Source organism: Hyperolius riggenbachi, chromosome 1, assembly GCF_040937935.1.
Source record: "Hyperolius riggenbachi isolate aHypRig1 chromosome 1, aHypRig1.pri, whole genome shotgun sequence".
NCBI classification, from domain to species: Eukaryota; Metazoa; Chordata; class Amphibia; order Anura; family Hyperoliidae; genus Hyperolius; species Hyperolius riggenbachi.
The window spans coordinates 103,465,246-103,490,921 of NC_090646.1; the positions used below are offsets into that span (position 1 = coordinate 103,465,246).

General features: G+C 43.3%; 1 protein-coding gene and 1 long non-coding RNA gene across 6 annotated transcripts in view; one reads left to right on the forward strand and one right to left on the reverse strand.

Moving 5' to 3' along the window:
- The window catches only part of LDB2 (LIM domain binding 2), a 476,127-nt gene that overhangs the window by 320,806 nt on the left and 129,645 nt on the right, over positions 1–25,676 (forward strand). For all 4 annotated transcript variants that reach the window (XM_068277713.1, XM_068277721.1, XM_068277732.1 and 1 more), the window contains exon 3: positions 11,603–11,775. In XM_068277713.1, the coding sequence (XP_068133814.1) occupies positions 11,603–11,775 (173 nt within the window). The remainder of the gene's footprint in view (positions 1–11,602; positions 11,776–25,676) is intronic.
- LOC137564201 (uncharacterized) overlaps positions 1–25,676 on the reverse strand; it is a 67,894-nt gene that overhangs the window by 16,314 nt on the left and 25,904 nt on the right. The window contains exon 2 of one of the 2 annotated variants that reach the window (XR_011030549.1): positions 13,781–13,909. This is a non-coding gene — a long non-coding RNA (uncharacterized lncRNA). Of the gene's footprint in view, positions 1–13,747; positions 13,910–25,676 lie in introns of those variants that run through there. The other variant, XR_011030548.1, reaches the window with a different exon arrangement.

Genomic DNA, 25,676 nt, shown 5'->3' on the forward strand with positions numbered 1-25,676 from the left:
TTCACATTATTAAAGCAGAGAATGGGCTAAGGTGTATAAAGTGCATTATTACAGAAATCAGACAGGATCTTGTTTCACTGCAGCTAAGGATAGTCTTATATGACCATGTAAAAAGGAAGGGATTCCAGCAGCTCTTCTGACAATGGAGGTGCAGTGATATTGATTCCGAGGATTGGAAACAATTGTTATCACTACCTTCCATCTGGTGATTCCCAGAACAAGGAACACAGCTATCCGCCTACCTGCCCCATATCCATCTGTTGGTTAAGGTGAGGAGGATATGGCAGCAGGCTATGGCATCCTGCCAACCAGGAGTCTAGCTGCCAGTCAATCTGTCCACTCTAATACTGTCATATACATTCTGCAAAGTGTGAGGACTTGTTCACATCTGGGTGTTTTGTGGCAACGCCGGTGAATTTCAAAATCGCCCTAAAAGAGCTTGTGCAATGTATATGAGAGTGTCCACATAGGAGCGGTTCCTTTCCGATCCGCTAAGCATCTTGCCTGTACCATTTTTAGGGCGATTTTGCTACAATGGAAGGTATAGGAAAAACACAAAACGCTCATACAAAATCGCTTTGTGCGGCGATTGCGTTTGCGCTTTTAAGTATAAATACATTGGGCCTGATTCACAAAGTGGTGCTAGCTCTTAGCATGACCGTTTTCGCGCAAATTTTTGCATTGCGTGCGATCGTGAATTTTCGCGCGAAACAATTTTGCACAAAAATGATATCGATTTCGCGTGAAAATTCGTGATCGCGCGCGATGCGAAAAATTAGCGCGCAAACGGCCGTGCTAAGAGTTAGCACCACTTTGTGAATCAGGCCCATTGTATTTATTATTTTCCGGGTCAAAGTGTTCACTTCCTGACTTGCGTCAGGGAATGAAAAAAGAAATCGCTCTGTAAAAGCGATTTGATAAGCATTTTACACAAAATCGTAGCACGCAGGTAACCGCTGAGAAGGAAAAAAAAATCAAAATCGCAAAACGCGGCCTTCAGCGATTTAGATTTTAGATGTTAACAAAGCCTGAGAGTTGGATTTCATCTTGAGGAAAACATTCTGATATCTATAGAGTGCCACAAAAAAAACTACTGTATAATACAATTTTGACATAAGACTGTAAGGGCCTGGGCACACTGTCATGCTGCTGAGCTTCTTCCAGCTCCTTCCATCAGGCCAGAACCATCCCCTCCAGGGCCACCAGGCACAGGAGCACTTTCTTCCCCAGGCTGTTCTCCTACTGAACTCCAGCCCCTCCTGCCAGTTTTCAACAATCTGGCCCTTAGAAAGTGTTGCATCACCTCACTTGTAATTTCCTGGACCTGTATCTGTTGCACTGCCTGAACTCTGAGCTCTTATGCAGACCTTGCCCTACACCCTAACTGAAGCTCTGATTTGTGCATGCTTCTGTTGTCTCTGTACCATGTACAATTCTCATGTTGACTATGCCATGCTTCTCAACATTTAAAAATAAGAAAGAGGGAAACTTATGCCATGCCTCTGCCACACCCCTAATCACGTTCCTGAATTACGCCTAGTCACGCATAGCATAAAGATTTTAAAAGAAAATTATGTTATTTTATAAATCAAACCACACTAGTCCTTTCTATCCTGGTTCATTTCCCTTCATAATAACTTATGAAAATAAGAAATATATCAATTTAGCCTCCTTAGCGGTATGCCCGACACTGTGTTGGGCATACCGCTCGCTCGCCTCAGTAGTCCCCCAGGATTAATCCAACAGATTGCATGGCTGCAAAAGGCTTAGCTAGCACTAGGCTAGCTAGTAGGTAGCCAGCACCCCCCAATCGCTACCGATCCCCCAATCCAGCCACCGTTTGCCGTCAGCAGAGCTCCATGAGCCGGTCAGAAGATAATTTCTGGCTCACGGAGCTCTGCTGTCATAGCAACGGCAGAGTGAGTGAGCCGCAGTGACAGGAGAGCAGCATGATCGGTGGTAGAAGAGGGAGTGTCTGGCGCCGTAATTGAAATCTACGCCCTGGCAGAGATAACAGGTTCCAAACAGGGAGTATAGTTCAATTATCAATGTCCGGAAGGGGTTAAAGAGAATGTGATAATTGTCACCCAGTGGAGACCATGAAACAATCCTTCAGGCGACAATTCTGGGACTGGTACTGAACAGACTCATCACTTCCCTGAAGGCTAGCGATGTGTTGGGTTGCTAAGGAGGTAAGCAAAGGGATGACCATTGGTGCATGGCGGAGTGAATTTCTGCAGGTGAGGGGAGCAAAAATAACATTGCGATTGGTTCTGCTTGGGCGTTGTTAAGAATCCAGCAGGACGGATCCTTAATGACTCCCGAGACTGACATCTGAGTAGTATTGGGGGCTGCTGTACACACAAAACCATTTTGGCCAACAACAGGCTACTAGTCCTCAACACCACCTAAGTGGTTGAGATGATCATTTACTTTAGGAAGCATGCCCACACCCCACCTCCTATCTACATTGATGGCATGGTAGTGGCAATAGTACCTGGCATCCGCCTCCTTGGCATGTCCATCTCCAATGACCTGAGCTGAAAGGCCAACAACGCTTCCACTCAGAAGAAATCCCAGCAGAGTCTATTCTTTCTTCATCAACTGAAGAAGTTAGGCATGACCCTGGAGCTTCTGTTAAGCTTTTACTCCTCCACTATAGAATACGTCCTCTGCTCTTCCATCCTGGTCTGGTATACCGGTTCTTTCACAAGCGACAGACTCAGACTTCAGAGGGTCATCAAATCAGCAGACAGGATTATAGGGAAGCCACTCCTCCCTCTGGAACTCCTCTACTACTCCAAACTGTGATCCAGAGCTCTGAGGATTGCTGGTGATCCCTTACATCCAGGCCGGAGGTTTCTAGCCATCTCCCCAAGACATCAAGGCCCAAGAACAGTTTTTTTCCCAGCAGTCAATCTCTTGAACTCTCTCCACACCCTCCCCCCTAAGTTTTTCACAGATAGCATTTACACTGCCACTTCATAGAGGAATCATCAGGGAAAAATGAAAACATTTGCGTTACTCACCTGGGGCTTTCTCCAGCCCCTTGCAGCCGACTGTCCCACGCTGACCGCTCCGCTCTCCGCTGCTGTCCTGGGCTCCCCGCACGGTGCAGAGGACAACCCCGAGGTTTTCCTTACTGCGCCTGCGTAAAGCGCCGCTGTCAATCATGGCCACTTTTCCGCGACGCACTGAGCAGACGCAGAACTACCACATTTTTCTCTGATGATTCCTTCAAGCACACTGCGGACACTGTGTATGTTATGTATATTGTGTTACCCTGCTTGTATGTACTGATTTTTGAATACCGTGTGTCTTATCTCATACCTTCTCTAGTCCTGTATGCCAAACCCAATTCCGGGTATGACCCAGTCTTGCTTGGCGAATAAAAGTAATTCTGATTCTGATTGTACCTTAAGTGTTTGCTGTGATAAAAATGTATGTGTGTGTGTCTGTTTCTGTATGTATGTATTCTTTTGTGTCTACTGTATTCTGGATGGGATATTTTTTTTCTTTTTTTTACTAGCAATAAGGCTGTAATACTGCAGTTTTACTGATTAATTGTTGCAAATTCTGGAACTGGATACACACTTGTTTTTCATTGATTTGTATAGCACCATCATTTTCTGCAGCACTGTACAACACTGAGGTGGTAAACAACATAAATGTCACAGTGACTAACACAGACCACGTCTCACAAAACCTACAGCAAGCACATACATTAAAAGAAACAATAGGGGGAGGACAGTGCTTTTGTGAGTTTACAATCAAAAGGAACAGGAAGGAAGCAAATGGTAAGGCAATGCATAATCAAACTCAAATTACCCCTGAACCAAGTTTTTTTTCTTGTTTTTAATGATGTTTTATCTGCATATGTCATAGCACCATCCTCACCTTCCAGCGCCCCCTATTGGCTTCCGCACTGCTCTTCCATAATACAAGTGGAACCTTGGTTTGCAAGCATAGGGGATGATTCATTGAGCTGCGCTGCTAAAGCAGCACAGCTTAATGAGAGGAGCTCGAGTTATGTGCACGCTATGCGCGGTAGTGCAGCATAACTGTGTTAGCACTGTACTGCTAATTACCTTGTACTCCTTGCTAATAAGCCACCCCGATGGGTCCAGTGGCTTTAATGGACGTGCTCCCCACCCTTTGATTGGCCCAATTGGCTGCCTGTCAAGCCAATAGCGTAGCGCGCACATAACTTGCGCTCCTCTCATTAAGTTTTTTGTCAGCACAGCCATGTGCTGGGGACAGCCATGGCACACGGCTGTCCCCAGTACAGCGCTGCCTTAGATCAAAGTGACGTACATTGTAAATAGATGCCGATCGCCGCTAGGAGACTGATGACGGAGCGGAGCTCCATCATTCAAGTGGAGATGTGCGCGCATCAGTGCGCGCGATCTCCTGCAAAACCCCACCCCTGGACTTCACGACAATTGCCATTGAGCAGTCCTGGGGCTGCCACCGTGTCCACGCCAATTGGCGTGGAGCGCTCGTAAAGTAATTAAGTACAATCTTACACTTTATAGAGAATTTATGTGTGCATCAAACCAAGTAACACCTGACAAATCTGGCTTTGCAAATTTGGCCTAATTGGCTACTCACGAGACATAGCTCATGCAACTATGCATTTGCTTTTGCATGTCAAAGTTTGCAGGGTTAAAACCAATACCGCAAAGCGGTTGCCCTGCGGGAATTAGTTCATGCTACATAAGCACTATCCAGGAGCGCCACGGGGAGGCTTCCCAATGCCCCCATACAAACAGGGTGCCACAGGGCCCCAAGCTCTCTCACTGCCTGGAAACCACAGCGGCATCCCGGAGAGGGAGGCTGGAAGGTGCAGGCGACCCCCCCCAATTAGGCCAAATTTGCAAAGCCAGATTTGTCAGGTGTTACTTGGTTTGATGCAGACATAAATTCTCTGTAAAGTTAAGTACAATCCTGTAACATCAAAGGGAAAAGAACTATCAGCTCAGTTGTGGTGATGTGACAAACCTATACTTTTTTTTTTGCTTGTAGATCAAGACGTTGCTTGTATATCAAGTCAAAATTTCACAAAAATGTTTGCTTGTATTGCAAAGCACTGTCAAACCAAGTTACTCTCAATCCAAGATTTTACTGTATCCGACTGAGAGGAACTTTGGTTATGGCTGGGGAGCAGTTCTCCTCCTCTCGGTGCCCTGTAGAGCTGTGATGTGTGTGCGCTTTGGGATATTTGTAAATACAATCCAATCCAAAACAAGCTGACACTTACCTGGGGCTTCTATCGGCCCCCGGCAGCGGTCATGTCCCGCGCCGTCCTCCTCTGATCACCCGTTCCCCGCTGCCGGTCCCAGTTTAATATTCGTCTAAACAGATGAATAATGCTCGCTCGCATGTTCGGGAGCTTATTACGTAGGCACAGTATGAAGTTTTCTTGCCTGCGCAGTAAGCTTCCGATGATGCGCGCGGGAGCGAGCACGCGTGCAGCCGCAGTGTAATCACTCCCGGCGGCAGGGAATGGCGCATCGGAAGAGGACAGCGTGGGACATCACCGCTGCAGGGGGCTGATAAAATCCCCAGGTAAGTGTCCGCTCGTTTGATTTTTACAATACCACAGAACCCCTTTAAGTTAACATATGTAGTTTTAGTAGCAATAGCATGTATGGGGGCTTTGCTATTCACCACCAAAGTCGGCACGAAATTACGCGTAAATTACACATCTTCATGTGAATTAATAATTAATTAATTATGAATTATAATACTAAATCAATTTAATTAAGAGTTCGTAATTATGTATAGGCGTAATTGCGAACATATACGTGTAATTTTGCATAATCGTAATTAGCTGATTACGTTCAGCGGCCGCTGCACACGCATAGCGATTGTCGGCTGAAACGGTCATTATCGGCCATTTCAGACGATGGTTATCATAGCTTTACAAATCTGTCACCTGATTACACTAATAACCAGCAAGCCAATTCTGCATTCTCCAAATTACCCAGGTGCTTCAGTACTGAAATTGGCTGACGAGGTTACCTGTATCCTACAGCCAAGCAGTTACAGTCAGAGCCATTGGAACATTGCTGGATCAGCTGATTCTCTAATCACATCTGTATGTAACTTTCCTGTCACTGTGTGAAGCACAGGCGCCAGTGTGTCACAGTTTACACTGAAAAAAGATGTAGAGCATTGCGTAGTTCTTACAGATAACAGCAATAAGACAACCTCACAACACATTTCACAACCCCTGGAGTCACAAGAGACTGAGCTCCTGTATACATTGCTGTGAAATTCTGTGAAATTAAATACAGCAAGCATTTTTACTACTGGCATGATGAATGCCGCTCCTCAGCCAATAGAATACTAAAATGTCTTAGTTTTAGATGCCGCTTAATTCACTGCCAATACTTAGCAGTAAAACTGAGAACACAGGTAATAAAATCAGAGATATGTAATTTTTAAATGAAAAATGGAGTTGTGAAAAACCTTACAGTGTTCCCTGGCTTAATTTGCATGTTAATATATCAATAAAGTTTTATGTCGGAGAGCGGATCTTGCAATAACTGATGAATTTGATGGGATCTAGTGAATAAAAATGCGCTGAATACATTCACACTGATAAATGTACCAAAATACACTGTAGCTTAAAACAGGAAAATGCTGAAAATGGCTGAACCTGTGGGCAGCACACGACAACCAGCTAAAATCCATGTAAAATGCGTTTCCCAGCCATAGGGTTGCAGTTTAGTCTCACCATATGTAGGGCTGGATTTTTAATATCCATAGCCTAGGCCACTTTTATTATGATTTTACAATGACTATTACTCTTTGTGGCCAACATAAACTAATAATACAGCACATTTAAAGCCAACTAAAAGAAAAAGGTAAGAGTATCTGGCATGTGCTGGCTACTTCAGCCATGCCCTGTACATTAACACCCACCACTGTACATTATTTGTATGGGTAGGAAGGGTGAGACGTTTTCTCTGCTGTACCAGCTACTGTCTCCTCCATTGCTAGGACCACAGATCCTCTTCTGTTTCTGGTGCATGTTGCTGATAGAAATACTGCACCATGATATGTAAGACCTATAGGACTGTGCTAAATTAACTGACACTTTATCTAGCCCAAGTGGGCATTTTTGCAGATTTAGATTTAGCATTAAATCGAACCTGAGCTCTTACTAGTGTTGCTCGGATACCCCTGATCACGGATTCAAATAAATCTGGCCATGGCAGTCCCAAAATCCGGATAATCCGTGATTGTGATCCAGATTTGAAACTGACCGACAAATTCGACTCAAATTTTATCTGTGATTGCCTTGGTATTTACAGTGGGTTGCAAAAGTATTCGGCCCCCTTGAAGTTTTCCACATTTTGTCATATTACTGCCACAAACATGAATAAATTTTTTTGGAATTCCACATGAAAGACCAATACAAAGTGGTGCACACGTGAGAAGTGGAATGAAAATCATACATGATTCCAAACATTTTTTACAATATTTTTTAAATAACTGCAAAGCTGGGTGTGCATAATTATTCGGCCCTCTTTGATCTGAGTGCAGTCAGTTGCCTATAGACATTGCCTGATGAGTGCTAATGACTAAATAGAGTGCACCTGTGTGTAATCTAATGTCAGTACAAATACAGCTGCTCTGTGAGGGCCTCAGAGGTTGTCTAAGAGAATATTGGGAGCAACAACACCGTGAAGTCCAAAGAACACACAAGACAGGTCCAAGACAGGTCAGGGATCAAGTTATTGAGAAATTTAAAGCAGGCTTAGGCTACAAAAAGATTTCCAAAGCCTTGAACATCCCACGGAGCACTGTGCAAGCGATCATTCAGAAATGGAAGGAGTATGGCACAACTGTAAACCTACCAAGACAAGGCCATCCACCTAAACTCACAGGACGAACAAGGAGAGCGCTGATCAGAAATGCAGTCAAGAGGCCAATGGTGACTCTGGATGAGCTGCAGAGATCTACAGCTGAGGTGGGAGACTCTGTCCATAGGACACCTATTAGTCATGCACTGTACAAAGTTGGCCTTTATGGAAGAGTGGCAAGAAAAAAGGCATTGTTAACAGAAAGCATAAGAAGTTCCGTTTGCAGTTTGCCACAAGCCATGTGGGGGACACAGCAACCATGTGGAAGAAGGTGCTCTGGTCAGATTAGACCAAAATGGAACTTTTTGGCCAAAATGCAAAACGCTATGTGTGGCATAAAACTAGCACTGCATATCACTCTGAACACACCATCCCCACTGTCAAATATGGTTGTGGCAGCATAATGCTCGGGGGGTGCATCGCTTCAGCAGGGACAGGGAAGCTGGTCAGAGCTGATGGTAAGATGGATGGAGCCAAATACAGGGTAAACTTGGAAAACCTCTTGGAGACTGCAAAATACTTGAGACTGGGGAAGAGGTTCACCTTCCAGCAGGACAATGACCCTAAACATAAAGCCAGGGCAACAATGAAATGGTTTAAAACAAAACATATATATGTGTTAAAATGGCCCAGTCAAAGTCCAGATCTAAATCCAATCGAGAATCTGTGGCAAGATCTGAAAACTGCTGTTCACAAACGCTGTCCATCTAATCTGAATGAGCTGGAGCTGTTTTGCAAAGAAGAATGGGCAAGGATTTCAATCTCTAGATGTGCAAAGCTGGTAGAGACATACCCTAAAAGACTGGCAGCTGTAATTGCAGCAAAAAGTGGTTCTACAAAGTATTGACTCAGGGGGCCGAATAATTACGCACACCCCACTTTGCAGTTATTTATTTGTAAAAAAATGTTTGGAATGATGTATGATTTTCGATCCACTTCTCCCATGTACACCACTTTGTGTTGGTGTTTCATGTGGAATTCCCAAAAAAATTGATGCATGTTTGTGGCAGTAATGTGACAAAATGTGGAAAACTTCAAGGGGGCCAAATACTTTTGCAACCCACTGTATATCATGTAAGGGGGATTTGCTATCAACCGCTAAAGTCGCCGGCTTTTCAGCTTATAATCACGGCTATTCTTTCCGTGATCACAGCCATGATCATGGGCCGAATACGCAAAATAACAGCCGTATCCGTGATTGAATTCCATGATCGATTCCCGATCACGGATTTTGGATCACGATGTCGGATAGTGAAAAAATGCTTGTGAATCACGGCTATGTCGTGATCACGGATTGTATCCGAAAAACACTAACTCTTACACAGTACACAATGAAAAGTTTTTTCATTCCACATGTAGGTGCTGTAAAAATCCATTGCTCAGTGCCCTGTGTGTTGGTTTAGCTCCATCACAGTGTAATTAGCTCTAGCTGTGAATGAGAGTGCCTCTACAGGAAAAACTGAGGGTTAACTCTTTATGTGCACATTATTATCATAGATTTAAACAGCACCTGCATGTGGACATTCTATAAATATACTTAGGAGATAAAAAAACAGGAGTAGTGCAGATAGTACACAGTCATACAGGTAACACAATACTGAACATAAATAGCACAGGTGGTGGGGCAATTTACAGTCTACAATTACACATTAGTAGGGGTGGCCCTGCCTAAATGAACTTACAGTTTAAGGGAATAAGTAATAAAACAAAAGTTAAAGGGAGTCAGGAGGAAGCTGTGGTGCCCTGACTAAGTAGGGCTGGGCAGTGGGTAGCTGGCATTCCCTAGGTCTGATTATTTGCATGAGCAGCCAGTGTGGGAAATGGCAGAAGGAAGCATCACTTGAGGAAAGAGAAGATATATGCCAATCAGTATCCATGGTTAGTTTCAGGAAGATATGAAGATGGCGCTGCAGTGGCTGGATAGTGTACTAGTTAAGGGCACCACCTTTGACATGGGAGACCAGGGTTTAAATCTTGGCTAGGGTCAGTACCTATTCAGTAAGGAGTTCAAGGCAAGACTCCATTACACTGCAGGGTGGCCTCTTGAGCACATCCCAGTGGCTGCAGCTCTTGAGCCCGACAGGAGAAAAGCTCTATACAAATGTTGTTGAGGTCCTGGGATAGTGGATAGTGAGGAGGAGGGGACCAAGGGCTGAACCTTGTGGTATTGGGAGTTTGCGGGAAGAGGAGAGGTGGGAGGAGAACCACTGCATGAAATTTGCATATTCTCCTTGTGCTTGAGTGGATTTTCTCTAGGTGTTCGGGTTTTCTCTCACACAAGTCAAAAACATACTGGTAGGCTAAGTCATAAACTGGCCCTAGACTGTAGCCTGGAGCATTACTCTGTGAGCTTGCTGCAGGACAGTTGACAACAAGAACTGCCCAATGTACACTGGAAAAGACAATATACTGTAAATGAGTAGTAATATTACTAATAATCACCAAATATACAGGTTATAATGCAATACAGAAATATTAGTTTACTCTAAAATTCAAGCTTGTCTTAATTTTTTTGGTCTTTAAAGCAGGAGACTATATTTGGCATGTTCTCCATACTTTAACTATCTACTCATGCTTTCCTGCATTTCCTTGGAAATGCACTGAACTATTCCAACATTTTAGGTATATATTTAGGTATATATTTTTTTGCGTATACAAAAAAAGAAAACAATTTTAGCTCCATTGGTGATCTTCTGAGATCATATAAACAAAACTGGTTTCATTCAATAAACTGTGAAAAATTGGTTGGACATTCATCAACTGGTAAGCTAAAAAAAAAAAAAAAAAAAACAGATTCAATCAAAGAGATAGAATCCGTCCAAAAAACAATGACCTGCGCATGACCATTAGTGATGGTCATGTCTAGGAGAACTCATGGAGAAGCATGTGATTTGTTTGATCAGCTGATAGATTTGCAAAGCTGTGATCACATCCTACTTTAGCACATGATCATGACTAGCAAATCAGAGACTTACATACCTGTATCTATCATTTGACCAAACAGATGACATGCTTCTCCGTGATTTCTCCTAGACATGACCATCACTAATGACCACCTTAATTGACTTCATGGTGCTGTGACAAAAAGCCCTGAAGAGTCACCAGGCGAAATACAAGGGGACCTCCTGATGGCCTCTGGAGACAAACTTGGTAACCAGGGATTTGTTGATCTGTTGCTAGCTGGAGTGCTGACGAGGGACGACACCATGGTGGTGTTAGAGCAGGAAAATGCTCTGGTCAGAATAGACCATTCAACACCATCTGGGCACTTCTTCACCAGTCATTATCTGTGCATATGCCAAGCATCTACTTTGCTGCCTCAGGCACAGCCCAAACAAAGGCTTACTGTATGCTATAAAGGCCACACTATAATGTGACTGGCTGGCCTTGTATACATGAGCCCTGTTAGTGGATAATATAATGTTTCCTTGGTTGTTCGCATATAACATATACAGCCACTGTAGCATACTGCACAATCAGTGACTTGCTTGTATTTGTATTGTCCTGTCCTGCTGTAATAAACGATTAGCAGCACACAACGCTGAAACACTGGTGGTTGACATTCATATTTTGCTCTATGCTCACCGTAACCATTCTGCACTATCTAATGTGATTTTATCCTGCAGATAAAATATTTTCCAAACCCACACACATTGAGGCCACAGCCAGCAGCCTGGATCTTGGTTTTGAAATCTAATTATTTTTTTTCTGCCTTTTTCCCTCCCCAGCAATTGGAAGGACTCTCATTCCTCGATACTTTAGCACAGTGTTCGAAGGGGGTGTCACTGATCTCTATTACATTCTCAAGCACTCCAAAGAATCATACCACAACTCATCCATCACCGTGGACTGTGATCAATGTACCATGGTCACTCAGCATGGGAAACCCATGTTCACCAAGGTAATAACAAAGCTGATGTTTTTTTTTCCCCATGTTTAAGAGTGATTGATTTTTCTCTTTCCTGTGATAATGTAACACTGCTGCTCCCATCCAATGCTCCGCTTTCATTTTTCTACAGAGTGGCAAGCATGCCTTTTATGGTATAAATAGTATTTCATTTTCCTGTGCAAAGTAAAGCAAGAATGTGTGTTTATTAAACGTATGAACCATTTTTGCTTGAGTAGATATAGAAACGTTTACCAAATAAACACTGTGGCCATCAGTGCTTGATCTGCTGACATAGCCTCCGACACAGTTGCTGTTGAGCTGTTGGGGGATAGGAACTTGGTAGCAGGGCCATTTTTAGGCATAGACAAACCAAATGCCCGGGGTGGCTGTGCTTTAGGCCCCTTTCACACTTGCGTGTTGCGTCGGGCCACATTATACTTCACCGACGCATACTCACTGCAAGGGCCATGCAAGTCCAGGCCCAGATTTACATCACAGTAGCCTATAGGCACAGATGTCCTGGCACCATAGACTTCACCCTCTATGAACCTACAAACTACTGCGGAACCATACCGCAAGTGTGCTGGCTGGTCCAGCTGTCACTCCTCCCTTACTTCCCTTGCCTGTCATAGGTAGCTACAGGTGTCCCTTAGTATTAGGCAGCCAGAAGTACCATAAATATTAAGTAACTGGTGGTGCCCCTGACTGTAGAGAGATTTTGTCAGTGGAATGCTGAGAGCAGGGTGAGTAACCTCTCATTTGCGCTCTGCTCAGGACTCTGCATAGGGGAGGAGGGAGGGAGGCACTTGGGGAGGGGAGTGACCCGCCTTTCCATCATCAGGCGCCTGTAGGCACGTGCCTACAATGCCTTATGGTAAATCTGACCCTGTGCAAGTCTATGGAGACTTGCAAACTTCAATCGATGCAACACGGTGTGCTGGAAGTATTAAAGTCGCTGCATTCCTGACGCAAAGTTTGCAGCATGTTACTGCAAATGTGCATGACAGGAGCTTGGACCGACATGCATGCGTGGACTGACAGGATTCCCAGTGACTTACTCCTGCCCAGCAGGGAGTACATCACTAGCTGGGGGGGCGCAGCTGTTGTCACACATTGGCACAGGGTCATATGAAGGCTGATTTCTGTGGTGCGATGCGATGTGAAAGCTCAAGTGTAAAACCAGCCTTATGGAATTCTTATACACAACTTCTAGTTCCATTAAGACAGGGATAAATGGTAATTTTAACACCTACATGGGCACTACCGATTAACATAACAACAGTTGCCTGAATAGCATAACGTGTGGCAGGTACTTTTTATGAGCCTATTAAGCTGTAATTGTTTGAATTTGGTCTGTACCTATAGTTGCAGCTCTTTTGTATTTCCAGAATAGACCCAGGCTCCAAAAAAGCAAGATTTTCTTTTTAATAAAGTAGGTACATGCCTCTCTTAACATTTATAGGAAGTATTTACCATGTGGGTTGAGTTAGGGCAAGCCAGTACTTGTTTTGAGAAACAGTATTTTTGTATCTTACCTATTCATTTGTCATTGCAAGTCTGCAAAGCCACTTTAATATAAGCTGTATTCATATGTTTATGGGGTTGGGGTCTTGGGTGCCAAAAGGGCCAGAAACAGCTCTGCTTGGTATGACATCCTTTTCACTTTCCTGAAATCTCTCCTTATTGGTTCATTTCAGATAGTGATTTGCATGCTGCATGCATCGATGCCGTTGCCTGTTGCATCAGTAGCTGAGGCAGGACTAGAGAGAGTTAACACTGACAGCATAGAATCAGCCAGTAGCGCTGAAACACACAGTACTGTCAGTATTTCCAGCCTTGGCAGATAAAGCGTGCAGCTTGCCCCTTCCCTGTGCTTCTCCTGGAGCAGGCAGTGCGTTCATTCTTCCCCCACGGCCAGTGTTGCATTCTTTATCAATGGTATAATGCATCCTATGGCAGCTTATGAATATAAATGAGACATTGCTTATTTATATTGCACATCCCCTTATATTCTTACAGGATTGTTGTAGTTTTTGCATGAAGTCAGATTTTTGTTTTTGTTGTGTCTTGCTTTGATGATCAGATGTCCTGCACACATTTGTGAAGGCTCCCTTGGTTCATCTGTATATTAGAGACTTCAACAAACCTGAGAACAAGATAAATGTTTTTTAGTATCAGCACTTCCTTTTTTGTGTCTGTAAACTTATATAGCAACACATATGAAAGGGGTGGATATTCCTATATGAGTTTTCCAACAACAAGGTTGTGTCAAACAGAGATCTTAAAGTGAACCAGAGACGAAGCATCCTCATGTATTTTACCATGTATATCAGTGGGAACATTAGAGAAAACACCTACCCTGCTCTCTGTTTCATCCTTCACTGCTCAGCCCGCTTGTTATCAGCCCTGATAAAATCCCCAACTGAGCATTCAGTCTGGCTTTGCTCAGGAATCATTATAGCTGAGCCATTATAGGAGAGCCAGAAGGGGGCAAATTATTGGGCTTGAAAAGACATCAGAGAAGACAGACTCAGCAGTAATGATTCCTGAGCAAAGCCAGGCTGAATGTTCAATCGGTGATTTTATCAGGGCTGATAACAAGCAGGCTAAGCAGTGAATGATGAAACCGAGAGCAGGGTAGGAGTTTTCTCTAATGTTCCCACTGATATATATGGTAAAATACATGAGGGTGCTTCGTCTCTGGTTCACTTTAAAGGGTTACTTTGTAGAGCAGGTGGCACCAGACACAGGGACCCACATGCAATTCCCTTTTCCTCCTGAGTTTTCTCCTAGGCGATACTGTCACACATTGGTATCAATTCACTAAGGGCAGTTTGGCAAAATAATTTTGGTCGGTAAAATACTGCATTCGGTATTTTACACTTTTTTTCCCCAAATCCTCTAAGATTTTCTGGTATGCGGTAAAAGTTCGGTAATTTACCGAACAAACATGCTTCAATTCACCAAGCCCTGCTTGGTAAGTCTCACTCACCAGCTGTGGAGCAGGTCAGCTGTCAGGCAGGAAGCTGTGAGTCTGTATGAGTCGGGGGTTTCTCTGCAGTGCATCCTGTCCTCCCTTTAGATGTGCTGAAGCCACTAGAGGGAGCTCTTCTGTATGCCAGAATACAGATGCTCATCTAAAGGGATACAGGAAAACCTCATGAAATGTCACCTTCCTCTGATCTGTTGGAGTGAAGTTCCGCCTTCCAGGATGTCGAACCAAGTCAAAGTGAGAAGCAGGGCTGTGTGGCTCTCCCTATTGGCTACCTGGCTCTCCCTATTGGCTGTCTGTCAAAGTTACCACATGGAAAGAGCATGGAGAGAGTGAGTTATCAGCTGCTAAGGGCTGGAGAAAAGTACCAAACACTTTTGTTTGATTTATCTAATGCGGTAATCTTTGTGAATTGCAAGGTTTTTATCGCACAAGTCAGTAATTTATCTCACTAGTCAGTAATTTCTCAGCTGTAATAGGTTTAGTAAATTGGCATTTGGGAAGGTGATTGGTAAAATCAGCTGTGTTCTGCATTATTCAACATGGTAATACTTAGTGAATTGAGGCATTTGTCATAAAATGCATCTTAAACCACCAGCAGGCAAGAAAATACTCCAAATAATTTTGATGGTACTTTTTCATCTACTTTTGGTACATTTTCGACTGCAAAGTGCTGAAAAGTTATTTTAAAGAGAATATGAAAATGACTCCTAGGAGATAAACTCAAGAGAAAAAGTTAATTGCATACGGGCCAGGATGTTGTCAGTATATAATATTTACTTGTGGTAATCCCTATAATGGCTAAGTGGCTAAGGCTATGTTGACATGCTATAATGTTTCTAATTATTTTCCTCTCCTAGAAATTAAACATTGTTTTGGTGGGTGGATTGTTTTTAAAAGTGGATCATTTAAAAGCAGTGGCGGCGCCAGGGGGGTGCTTTGGGGTGCTGAAGCACCCCCTAAAATTTTCCAAGCACCCTATTAGCACCCCCCAGCGTGAACTGACTTATTAGACGCCGAGTCAGTTCACTGGCAGCAGCAGCCTGCAGCTCTGGCAGCGGCAGAGCAGGGCTACGGTAAAATGGGTTCCGAAGCCCTGCTCTGGAGACTTTGAGTCTGCAGTGCAGGGCTTTGGGTGCCATTTTCCTGTAGCCCTGCTCTCAGCGCGGGAGTTTCAGTTGCTGGCTGCAGAGGATCGTGGGAGCTGCGCGCCGTACGGAGGCCGGGAAAGGAGGTCTGCTACAGGTGAGTAAATGTTTTTTTTTTATTATTACAGCCAGCCAGGTGTATGTTCTGGTCAAGTCTGCTACATGATTGAAGTATTTTCTGGCCAGGTCTGCTTGCCACGTGATTGCACGTATTTCTAGTCAAACCTGCCACATGATTGCATGTATTTTCTGGTCAAATCTGCTGACATGATTGCACGTATTTCTAGTCAAATCTGCCGACATGATTGCACGTATTTCTAGTCAAATCTGCTGACATGATTGCATGTATTTCTAGTCAAATCTGCTGACATGATTGCACGTATTTCTAGTCAAATCTGCTGACATGATTGCACGTATTTCTAGTCAAATCTGCTGACATGATTGCATGTATTTCTAGTCAAATCTGCTGACATGATTGCACGTATTTCTAGTCAAATCTGCTGACATGATTGCATGTATTTCTAGTCAAATCTGCTGACATGATTGCACGTATTTCTAGTCAAATCTGTTGACATGATTGCACGTATTTTCTAGTCAAATCTGCCACATGATTGCACGTATTTTCTGGTCAAATCTGCTGACATGATTACACATATTTCTAGTCAAATCTGCTGACATGATTGCACCTATTTCTAGTCAAATCTGCTGACATGATTGAACTTGTTTTTTAGTCAAATCTGCCAACATGATTGAATGTATTTTCTGGGCACATCTGCTCACATTACGTGTATTTTCTTGAAACAACCTGCACAATTATGTGAATTTTCTGGGGAAAGGGTGTCCAAAACTTGGGCCCGCTGTATTTGCATTGCACTTTTAAAGGGAACCCGAGGTGAGAATAATATTGAGGCTGCCATATTTATCTCCTTTTAAGTAATACCAGTTGCCTGGCTGCCGTGCTGATCCTCTGCCTCTAATTCTTTCAACTATAGACCCTGAACAAGCATGAAGCAGGTCAGGGGTTTCTGACAATATTGTCAGAACTGACAAGATTAGCTGCATGCTTATTTCTGGTGTAATTCAGTTCACTACTACAGCCAAATAGATCAGCAGGGCTGCCAGGCAACTAGTATTATTTAAAAGGAAATAAATATGGCAGCCTCCATATCACTCTCACCTCGGGTTCACTTTAAATTATAGTTAGCTCTGCCCTAATCTGGTCATGACCATGCCCATTTTCTTTGCAGCGGTGCACTCCGCAGGTTGTAGCCACGCCCATTTTTTGCCAGAGTAGTTCATTATTAAAAAAAATTACATTAGTATGTTGTTACATGTGTATTATTGGGTCTTTTGTTGGTCCTAGGCAGTCTTTTTGTGTTAGATTTTGTTCTTTCTATTGCATTTTCAACCAATGGCTTGGGATATTTCTTATGCAAGATCCTTGTTATGATTTCTGATTGGATGTAGAAGTCTGATATTTTCATACAATGTGTCTTAGATGTTAGAATTAGCCGTATGGCACATTCTTTAACCAGGACTTTTGGTGTTCACTAGTAGAGATGTCTACCGCAATACCGCAATCTCTCTCTCTCTCTCTCTCTCACCAACACTACATGCTGAAGCCAGCCTAGCATGTACCATTTATGCTCAATCCATTTATGCTCAAAATACAATTCCACGGAAAGCGGTGACCATCCCTACTAGAGAGAGTTAGAGAGAGAGAGAGAGAGAGAGATATGAATCTACCTGGCTATCTGAGGTTCTCTTTGGACAACTGTTGAACACAAAATACAAGGCCATGTCTGGCTACATGTCTGTAAGCAGTGGCTGCATGGTGTAATGGTGAATGGCTCTGCCTCTGACACAGGAGACCAGAGTTCGAATCTCGTCTCTGTCTGTTCAGTAAGCCAGCACCTATTCACAAACAGGCTAATTAAAATCTCCCTAGCAGAGTGTGTAGCAGCTGTCCCTTAACTAATTAGTGTAGGCAGTATAAGGACCTTACTTGGAGGGGGAGTGGGCCTCCAGCATTGAGAGCAGTGTGTATGGCAATAATGTGTCTGCTGGCTGTAATATAAAGAGTCAAAGTTTTGCTCAATAGAGCTTTATGGGGCGAATCAAACTTCCGGGAAAGTTCGCGTTTGGTAGGCGAACGCGAACCCCCGAAGTTCGCCTGGAACCGTTTGCCGACGAACAGTTCGCGTCATGTCTATTCACTAGTATATTGCAGTCTTTTTCTTTTGTTTGTTTGTTTTTTGTTAGTTTGTTTTTAAGTTTTAGTATAGAGTTCTAAAGTATTTTCATCAATGTAAATAGTTAGGTCTATGAAATCTATTGTATAGAGGGGGGTGGTGGCTGGAAATGTCAATCCAAAGTCATTGTTGTTTAGCTATAGCTGGTCTATATAGCTGCCAAGTGTATCATTGGAACCCTTCTATATGCAGATGACGTCATCTATGAATCTTTTATGTAGGACCAGGTTCGCACAATAAGGGTTGTTTGTAAACCAGACCATTGTGTCCTTCAGCCACCCCATATATAGGTTAGCGGGACTTGGTGCAAACCTGGTCCACAACATTGGCCCCCAGCATCTGTAAAAAGGTGTAACCAATACAAGTAAAATAGTTAGTAGTTAAAATTAATTCAATAGCTTCTAAAATGAATTTTTTTTGTGCTTGCAGCATTAGTGGGTCTCCCTCTAGGTAGTATTGCTTGTAAGATATTATTTTGTGGTATGTTGCTGTACAGTGAGCATACATCTTGGGGCGACCATAAATAGTCTTTTTTTACATTGGATTGATTCAATGGCAGCAATAGTATGGGCTTGATTCACAAAAGAGTGCTAACTGTTAGCACGGCCGTTCTCGTGCGAATTTTCGCATCATGCGCGATCGCGAATTTTCGCATCGTGAAACAATAATGGTTTCGCGCACGGATATCAATTTCGCGGTAAAATTCGCGTTTGCGCGTGAAAACGTTATCGTTTCGCGCGAAAATTCGCGATCGCGCGCAATGCGAAAATTCACGCGAAAACGGCCGTGCTAACAGTTAGCACTCTTTTGTGAATCAAGCCCCTTGTGTGGTACCTTTCTGGTAGGAAGGTAGGGCACTTTTTTTGTAGGTTCAAATCAATAAAATGGGACAGGTTGCTAGTGATCAAATTAATATCATATACTGCGGGGTGGCCTGGGGTATTATTTTTCATCCTCATGTATCTTAGGCAAGTAATACAATAATGTAATTTCTGGAGAGTGGACTGTTAAAACATTATATTTATATTTTGAAAGTATTCTATTCCTGTAGGCTTCCGAAATCATGATTAGTATTTTGTTAAAAATATATCTGTTGGATTCAAGGTTAACTTTTTGTAATATGTGGTGTTACCTAAAACCCTGTAAGCTTTTTTTTAATGTAGTCTGGTCTATTTTAGATGACGACTCCTCCCCCACTTGTCAGCTTCTCTTATAATTACTGTATTGTTGATGTTTTTTTAGGGCTGGTTTTTCTTGACTGCTGAGGTTAGACCTCATCAATGGCTGTTCTTTCAATAAGTGAATGTGTTTCATTAAAAGTGCATTAAACATTTCAACAAATGGTCCTTTAAAATTTGTAGGTTTCCTTTGAAATTGGTATTAATCAATTTCTAGATTATCAGTAATTTCATCGGACAGCCAGCCCTTGGACACTGCACTGAATGCATGTCTCCATTTGTAAAAACATCAAGAGGTATGCTAATGTTGATAAATTATTACTACCTGGCACACAGTCACTTCAGGTCAGATACTTACCTATGTAGAAGGATGGTTCTGAATCCCATAGAGCCTTCCCAGTCCTCACTCCGTGCCCTTGTTCCACCGCTGTCCCCTGTTGAGTTTAGACACCTGTGGTAACCTCAGCAGGCTTCAGAAGGCTTACCTAGACTTTCTAGAAACCTTAAAGGTCAAAGGTCCATGCTCCACAACACAGGTTACTATTGAAAGGAACAATCTATTTCACCAATCACAAAAAAAGGACTAAAAAATGTTTCACCAGTCACATAGGGGATACGCTGGCTCCAAAAGAACACATATATTCTCCAGAGGCGCATTGCCACTATTGGACCTTTTTGAGCTTGCACTCCTTGCCTGATGAAGCGGGTTGTACCTGCGAAACGCGTTGCGGAGTGCCAAAATAAATTGTTATTTGCGATTTGAACAATCTCGATTGTCCATCATTTCAGGAGCTTGTGCTCCTGTTTGATTGCCTGAGGAAGCGGGATAATCCCGTGAAACGCGTAGCACCTGGGAGTACCAATAAATTGCTGATTTTTTGACTGAACATTGTGTTTTATATTGGTTCTTGGTCTGTTGGATGGGTGGTGAGTACGTCTCCCCCCAATTTTTAATCTTAGCATTGTTTTTACTCTTTTTGGCGCCTCTGGTCCTTATCCTTATCACAAAACAATCCACCTATGGTGGCAAGGATTCTTCCTAATTTCTTTCTACAGAGAGCGACATCTTATACCTGAGTGGGGTCAGGTTCTAATTCTCCCCACCGGCATATGGAGTGGTTGCCTAGGGGCAACCCGTGTTTGTGAGTATAACTTTTTCTACTAATCTTTCTTCTACTGTTCTGAAATACCGCACCATTTGGGCTCTCGGTCTTTTGTTTTTGTTTCTGAAGTACATATATTCTCCAGTAATATTCCAATCCACAAAAAAGCCGCAATCACAATCCACATATCCTGCTGATCCACAGAAAGGAGGTATAGGATTATCCTGTAAAAAGAAGACTACATAGCGCAATACTGCATATTTATCACCGGGTGCTTTTAATTATGCAGTATTGCGCTAGGTAGAGTCTTCTTTTTACAGGGTAATCCTATACCTCCTTACCTAGGCTTACCTTGTCTTTCGTATTTTTTCAGTTGCAGAGTGCTGAAAAATTATTTTAAACAGAGGATAAAAAAATGATCTCCTAGCAGAAAATTTGTGAGAAAAACATGAATTAAATAAGGGCCCAGGACCCATGCAATTAACCTTTTCACCCAGAAGATCGTTTTTCAACTTCATAATACCCTTTCAGCCCTTTACAATTGAAAACGTACCAACAAGTAGATGAAAATGTACAATCACAATTACTTTGAGTATTTTCTCACCTTCTGGTGGTTTAAAAGGCACTTTATTGACAAGGTGTGAAAATGTCACCTAGGTGAAAACGCTAATTGTGTATGGGCCCAGGACTCTAATGCTCTACAGTTGCAAATGTTGTCTGCAGATGAGAGGAAAGCCAAAGTGCTGAAGTCCTGACCAAGTTGTAGTGTTGTCTTTGCAGCCTTCCTAAGTGTGTCCCATAATGCCACTACTCAGGACTAGAAATGGTAAATTAAATGCAAATCAATCTGAGTTCATGCAGGATTATGCAAACTCTGTATTGAAATGTATGCAGCTTGAAAATGAACCAATAGAATCCTGCCAAGAGGAAATTGGATTGGTCCATTTTCAAGCTGCACACATTTTCATCTCAATGACCATCCCTTCTCAGTAGCAACATGAGTGGCAACATCTCCATCCTGCCAGGAAACCGGTCACAAATTCTGTATAGGATCGCAAATAGATTTCTACTACCAATAAGCCGTAGAGTATATGAACTCACCAGCCCAACCATGCCCATTGACTTCACACTCTACAAGTAAAAGTGGGAACAGCAGTTTACATTTTGTATAAAGCTAAGTACACACATACATGACAAAGAGGATTACTGGGGGAGGCGGGAAGCAAAAATCACATTGCTGTCCTGTTTAGGTTAAGGATCCCACATGCATGAGCAGGATTGATCAGTGGCACATAAAATGATTATCAGCTGAAAAGGTCATTAACGGCCATGTTGGCTGTCAATTATTGCATGTGTATACGCAGCCAGTGGTGTAACAATAGGGGGTGCAGAGGTAGCAATCACTCGGGGGCCCCTGGACCAGAGGGGCCCACCAGGGGCCCTCCTTCATCCATCTTATTAGCTTTTTGTTGGTACTATGCTGATAATGAACACCTCTATATGTGCATTGCACAGATGTAAGCCATAACACACTGTTTTCTTACTCTAAATACACTGCAGCTGTCCTTGGTAGGTTTGAGGGCTCCACATCAATAGAGTGTTGGGGTCCTATGTAAAACTCGCACCGGGGCACCAAGCTCCTTACTTACACCACTGTACGCAGCTAAAGAGTAGCATATGGTTATTAAAGAGAATCTGTATTGTTAAAATCGCTCAAAAGTAAAAATACCAGTGCGTTAGGGGACATCTCCTATTACCCTCTGACACAATTTCGCAGCTCCCCACCGCATTAAAAGTAGTCAAAAACAGTTTTAAAAAGTTTGTTCATAAACAAACAAAATGGCCACCAAAACAGGAAGTAGGTTGATGTACAATATGTCCACACATAGAAAATACATCCATACACAAGCAGGCAGTATACAGCATTCCTTTTGAATCTCAAGAGATCATTTGTGTGTTTCTTTCCCCCTGCAGCTCTCATCCACTGAATACTAGTGGCAGGCTGTGAGGCTGATCGTTTCTTCCTGTCTGTAATTCCTCAGTATGTGTCAGCCAGCTCCTTTCACAGCCTAACAGAGGAGGATTTTTATCCAGCTCTCTTTCACTGATATCAGATAGCAGAGACGCTGCTGGCTTATGTAAATAACACGCACACTGGAGTGTGCATAGAGGGGCCTGGAGAGGGGTGTGCATAACAGATCAGCACGGAAGAGTTGGCAGACACAGGGCGACAAGTCCGACAGGGGAAAGATACATTGATTTATTACAGAGACGGTGATAGTAGAAAGTGCTGCAGTAAGCCAGAGCACAGAGAATAGGTTTAGGAACGTGTAGGATGGTAGAAAAAAGGATGACATTTTTGTTAGAGTCTCTTTAAGGCCTTGATTCATCAACCTGCAGTAAATATCTGTACACACACAGTTAATTAATATCACTGTGCGCACACAGCTCACGATTATGTTAGCTCAGCGTGCGCACGTAACTGCCTTGCGATGCACACATGTATGTGTACGTCAGTCATTATCTGCTATCTCTACCACAGTTTAGCGTCAGTCTTGCCTGCAGAAAGTGTCCAGTAGAGATGATCAATGAATTGCAATTTTGCATGCAGGCATTGGACCAATCAAATTCAGATGCTGCTGATTTGAATTGATCCAGTTTCAACGTGCCTATAAATTGTAAGAAGTCATAAATATTAGCATCTCACTGATCATCTCTAGGGTGTAAGCCAGGAATTGAGCCTAGGATTGTAGCACTGTACTGCAAGAGAGCTAGTAACCACTACCACACCATGCTGCTCCATATTGAAAGCAGTAAAATGGTAGAAACACAAACACGCACATAGGTAAATTTACTATCAGAATAATAAGAAGCAAGAGAAACCTCATTTCAGCAGCAGTTACTGGAGGCAATATGGCTTTGTTGGTTTAAACAGTATCCTCTCTCCACCTCCTGTTCTCCACAGACTATCCTATTGACAAAACAGCTGTAACCCTTAAATCTTCTCAGCATATGCTGTATGCAAACAGTCCTTTTACAGAGAGCGGGAAAGAGAGAAACTTGGCACCAGAAAGAGAGAGGATAATGGGAGAGAGAAAAGGAGAGGGAGAGAGGGGGAGAATAAAAGCAGTGAAAAATGAGGGAGCAATAAAGTGAAGAGGGGAAGTGAGGGAGCTAAAAGAAGGGGGAGGAGGGGGACCATAAGTGAGGCTGGATGGCAGAAATAGAAACGTAGAGACACAGGGCCAGATTTATCAATAGTGTCTGAGAGGAAAATCTTAGGAGGTTTTTAGAAATCATGCCGAATTGTCTCATACTTTTGGCCTATTTGACTGAAGTAGTGTCTGGATCACACCAGAAACAAGCATGCAGATAATCTCGTTGATGGTTTTGGGGCAGGGGAAAGCACTGGATCAGCCGGTGGAATATGGGTAAGCCACAGGTTTGCTTTAAAGAGGAGCTGTCAAGCCATACTATCTAAAAAAACAACAACACATATATAAGTAGCTAAATTCTTGCTCTACGTACATAGCATATGTATTGCACTGTCTACATTTTGATTTCAGTGAATTTTATATTAAAAAAAAAAGAGAATTCTGTTTCAGGCATTTGCCATCTTAATTCCCTCTGACTGAAGCCAATACTGATGTCATTTCTTCCCTTACTCTGGGAGGAGGGTGGCCAATGCAAACACAGACCGTGTTCAGACACTCCCACCTAGCTCTGTATAGAAAAGTGCATTGTCATTGTGTGACTCTGTAGTTTGAGAAGCATGAGAAACATTGGCCAATCAGAGAGGAACAGAGGCGTGGGAGGGAAAAACAGGAGGGAAAGAGGCTTCAGCCATTCAGGCTGCATTAGTTAAGTCTGAGGGGATAGTAAAGAAGCAAAAAAATACAACCCAGGATGCCCTGCAACTTTCTTTGTGTGGCAAAGTACCAAATAAGAGTTGTGTAAACTGGGAAATGATCTTTTATCATCAACAAAAGAGTAATTTTTAACTTTTGGATTGCCTGGTTAGCATTCTTATTACTTGTTTACCAGATAAAAATAAAGAATTGATTTTTGATTTTATGCCTGACAGTTACACTTTAAAGGATACTAGTGCTCAAAAATGTTGGAGAAACAGTGGGAGCAGGCATATACTACTTACTAACTGTACTTATGCTCACTGCTCCCCCCTTTCTCCTATCTGCCACCCGTAGCTCGCTTAAAAACCCCCCAAGATCATCTTCCAGTCGGCCGGATTGGTGTGTCCTGCAGCACGCGCCTGTAGCTGGGAGCGCACTGCACATGACTTCACTGCGTCGTGCACATGCACGCCCATTCATGAGCATGCGCTGTAGGACACACGCAGCACAGCCAGCGCCTGTGCAGCAAGTATGACCCGGCCAACCAGAAGACGATCCCAGGGGGCTTTTAGGTGAGCTACAGGGAGCAGATAGGAAAATGTGGGGTGCCGTGGGCATAAGGACAGGTAGTAGTATATGCCTGCTCCTCCCATTTCTCCAACGTTTGTGAGCTCGGGTACCCTTTAAAGCAAGGGTCCCCAACCCCCGGGCCGCGGCCCACTACCAATCCGCAGGCTGCTCTGAGCCGGGCCTTGTCCTTCTGACTGCACAGAAATTGAGACACTGAGTATGGCATAACTGCACTAAACAGGATGCTGCTGAGTAGCAGAGCTGTCTGCAGACTTTCTTACTGCTGCCACCTAGTGTCTGTAATTTGTAAAGCGGCACGCTTTTTGTCTGTACAGACACCAGGTGGCAGCAGTGAGCATGGCTGAGACGCTCTGATCTCTTGGCAACCACAGAGTTGCATCTCTGCAAGGCGGTGAGGGAAGCAGCTGATGCAAGAAGTTAGTGTAGGAAGAATGGAATGCTAAAAGCGAGTGTAGGGAGGAGAAAATGGTAAAAGTGAGTGAGGGGAGGCAGATGAGGGCAGGAAAGGCTGGAGGTGACTGCACCAGTACAGTAGATGGGGAAGCCCAGGCAGTATCCTCCTCACTTTCACCATCTGTCACAACTGCTGCATCTTGTGCTGAATGGGGTGCACTGCTCCATACTCCAATAGTAAACCATGGTGGGTTATGCAGCAGCACTGCCCCAGCAAAATAAGAAAAATATCTAAACTGCGGAGAGTGATTAGGTTGGTGGTCCGGGCGGGTGCTGCCAGGACTTCTTTAGTCTGACACACCCCTGGTCCTTAGAAAAACTGCATGATGTAGAAGTGGTCCTTGG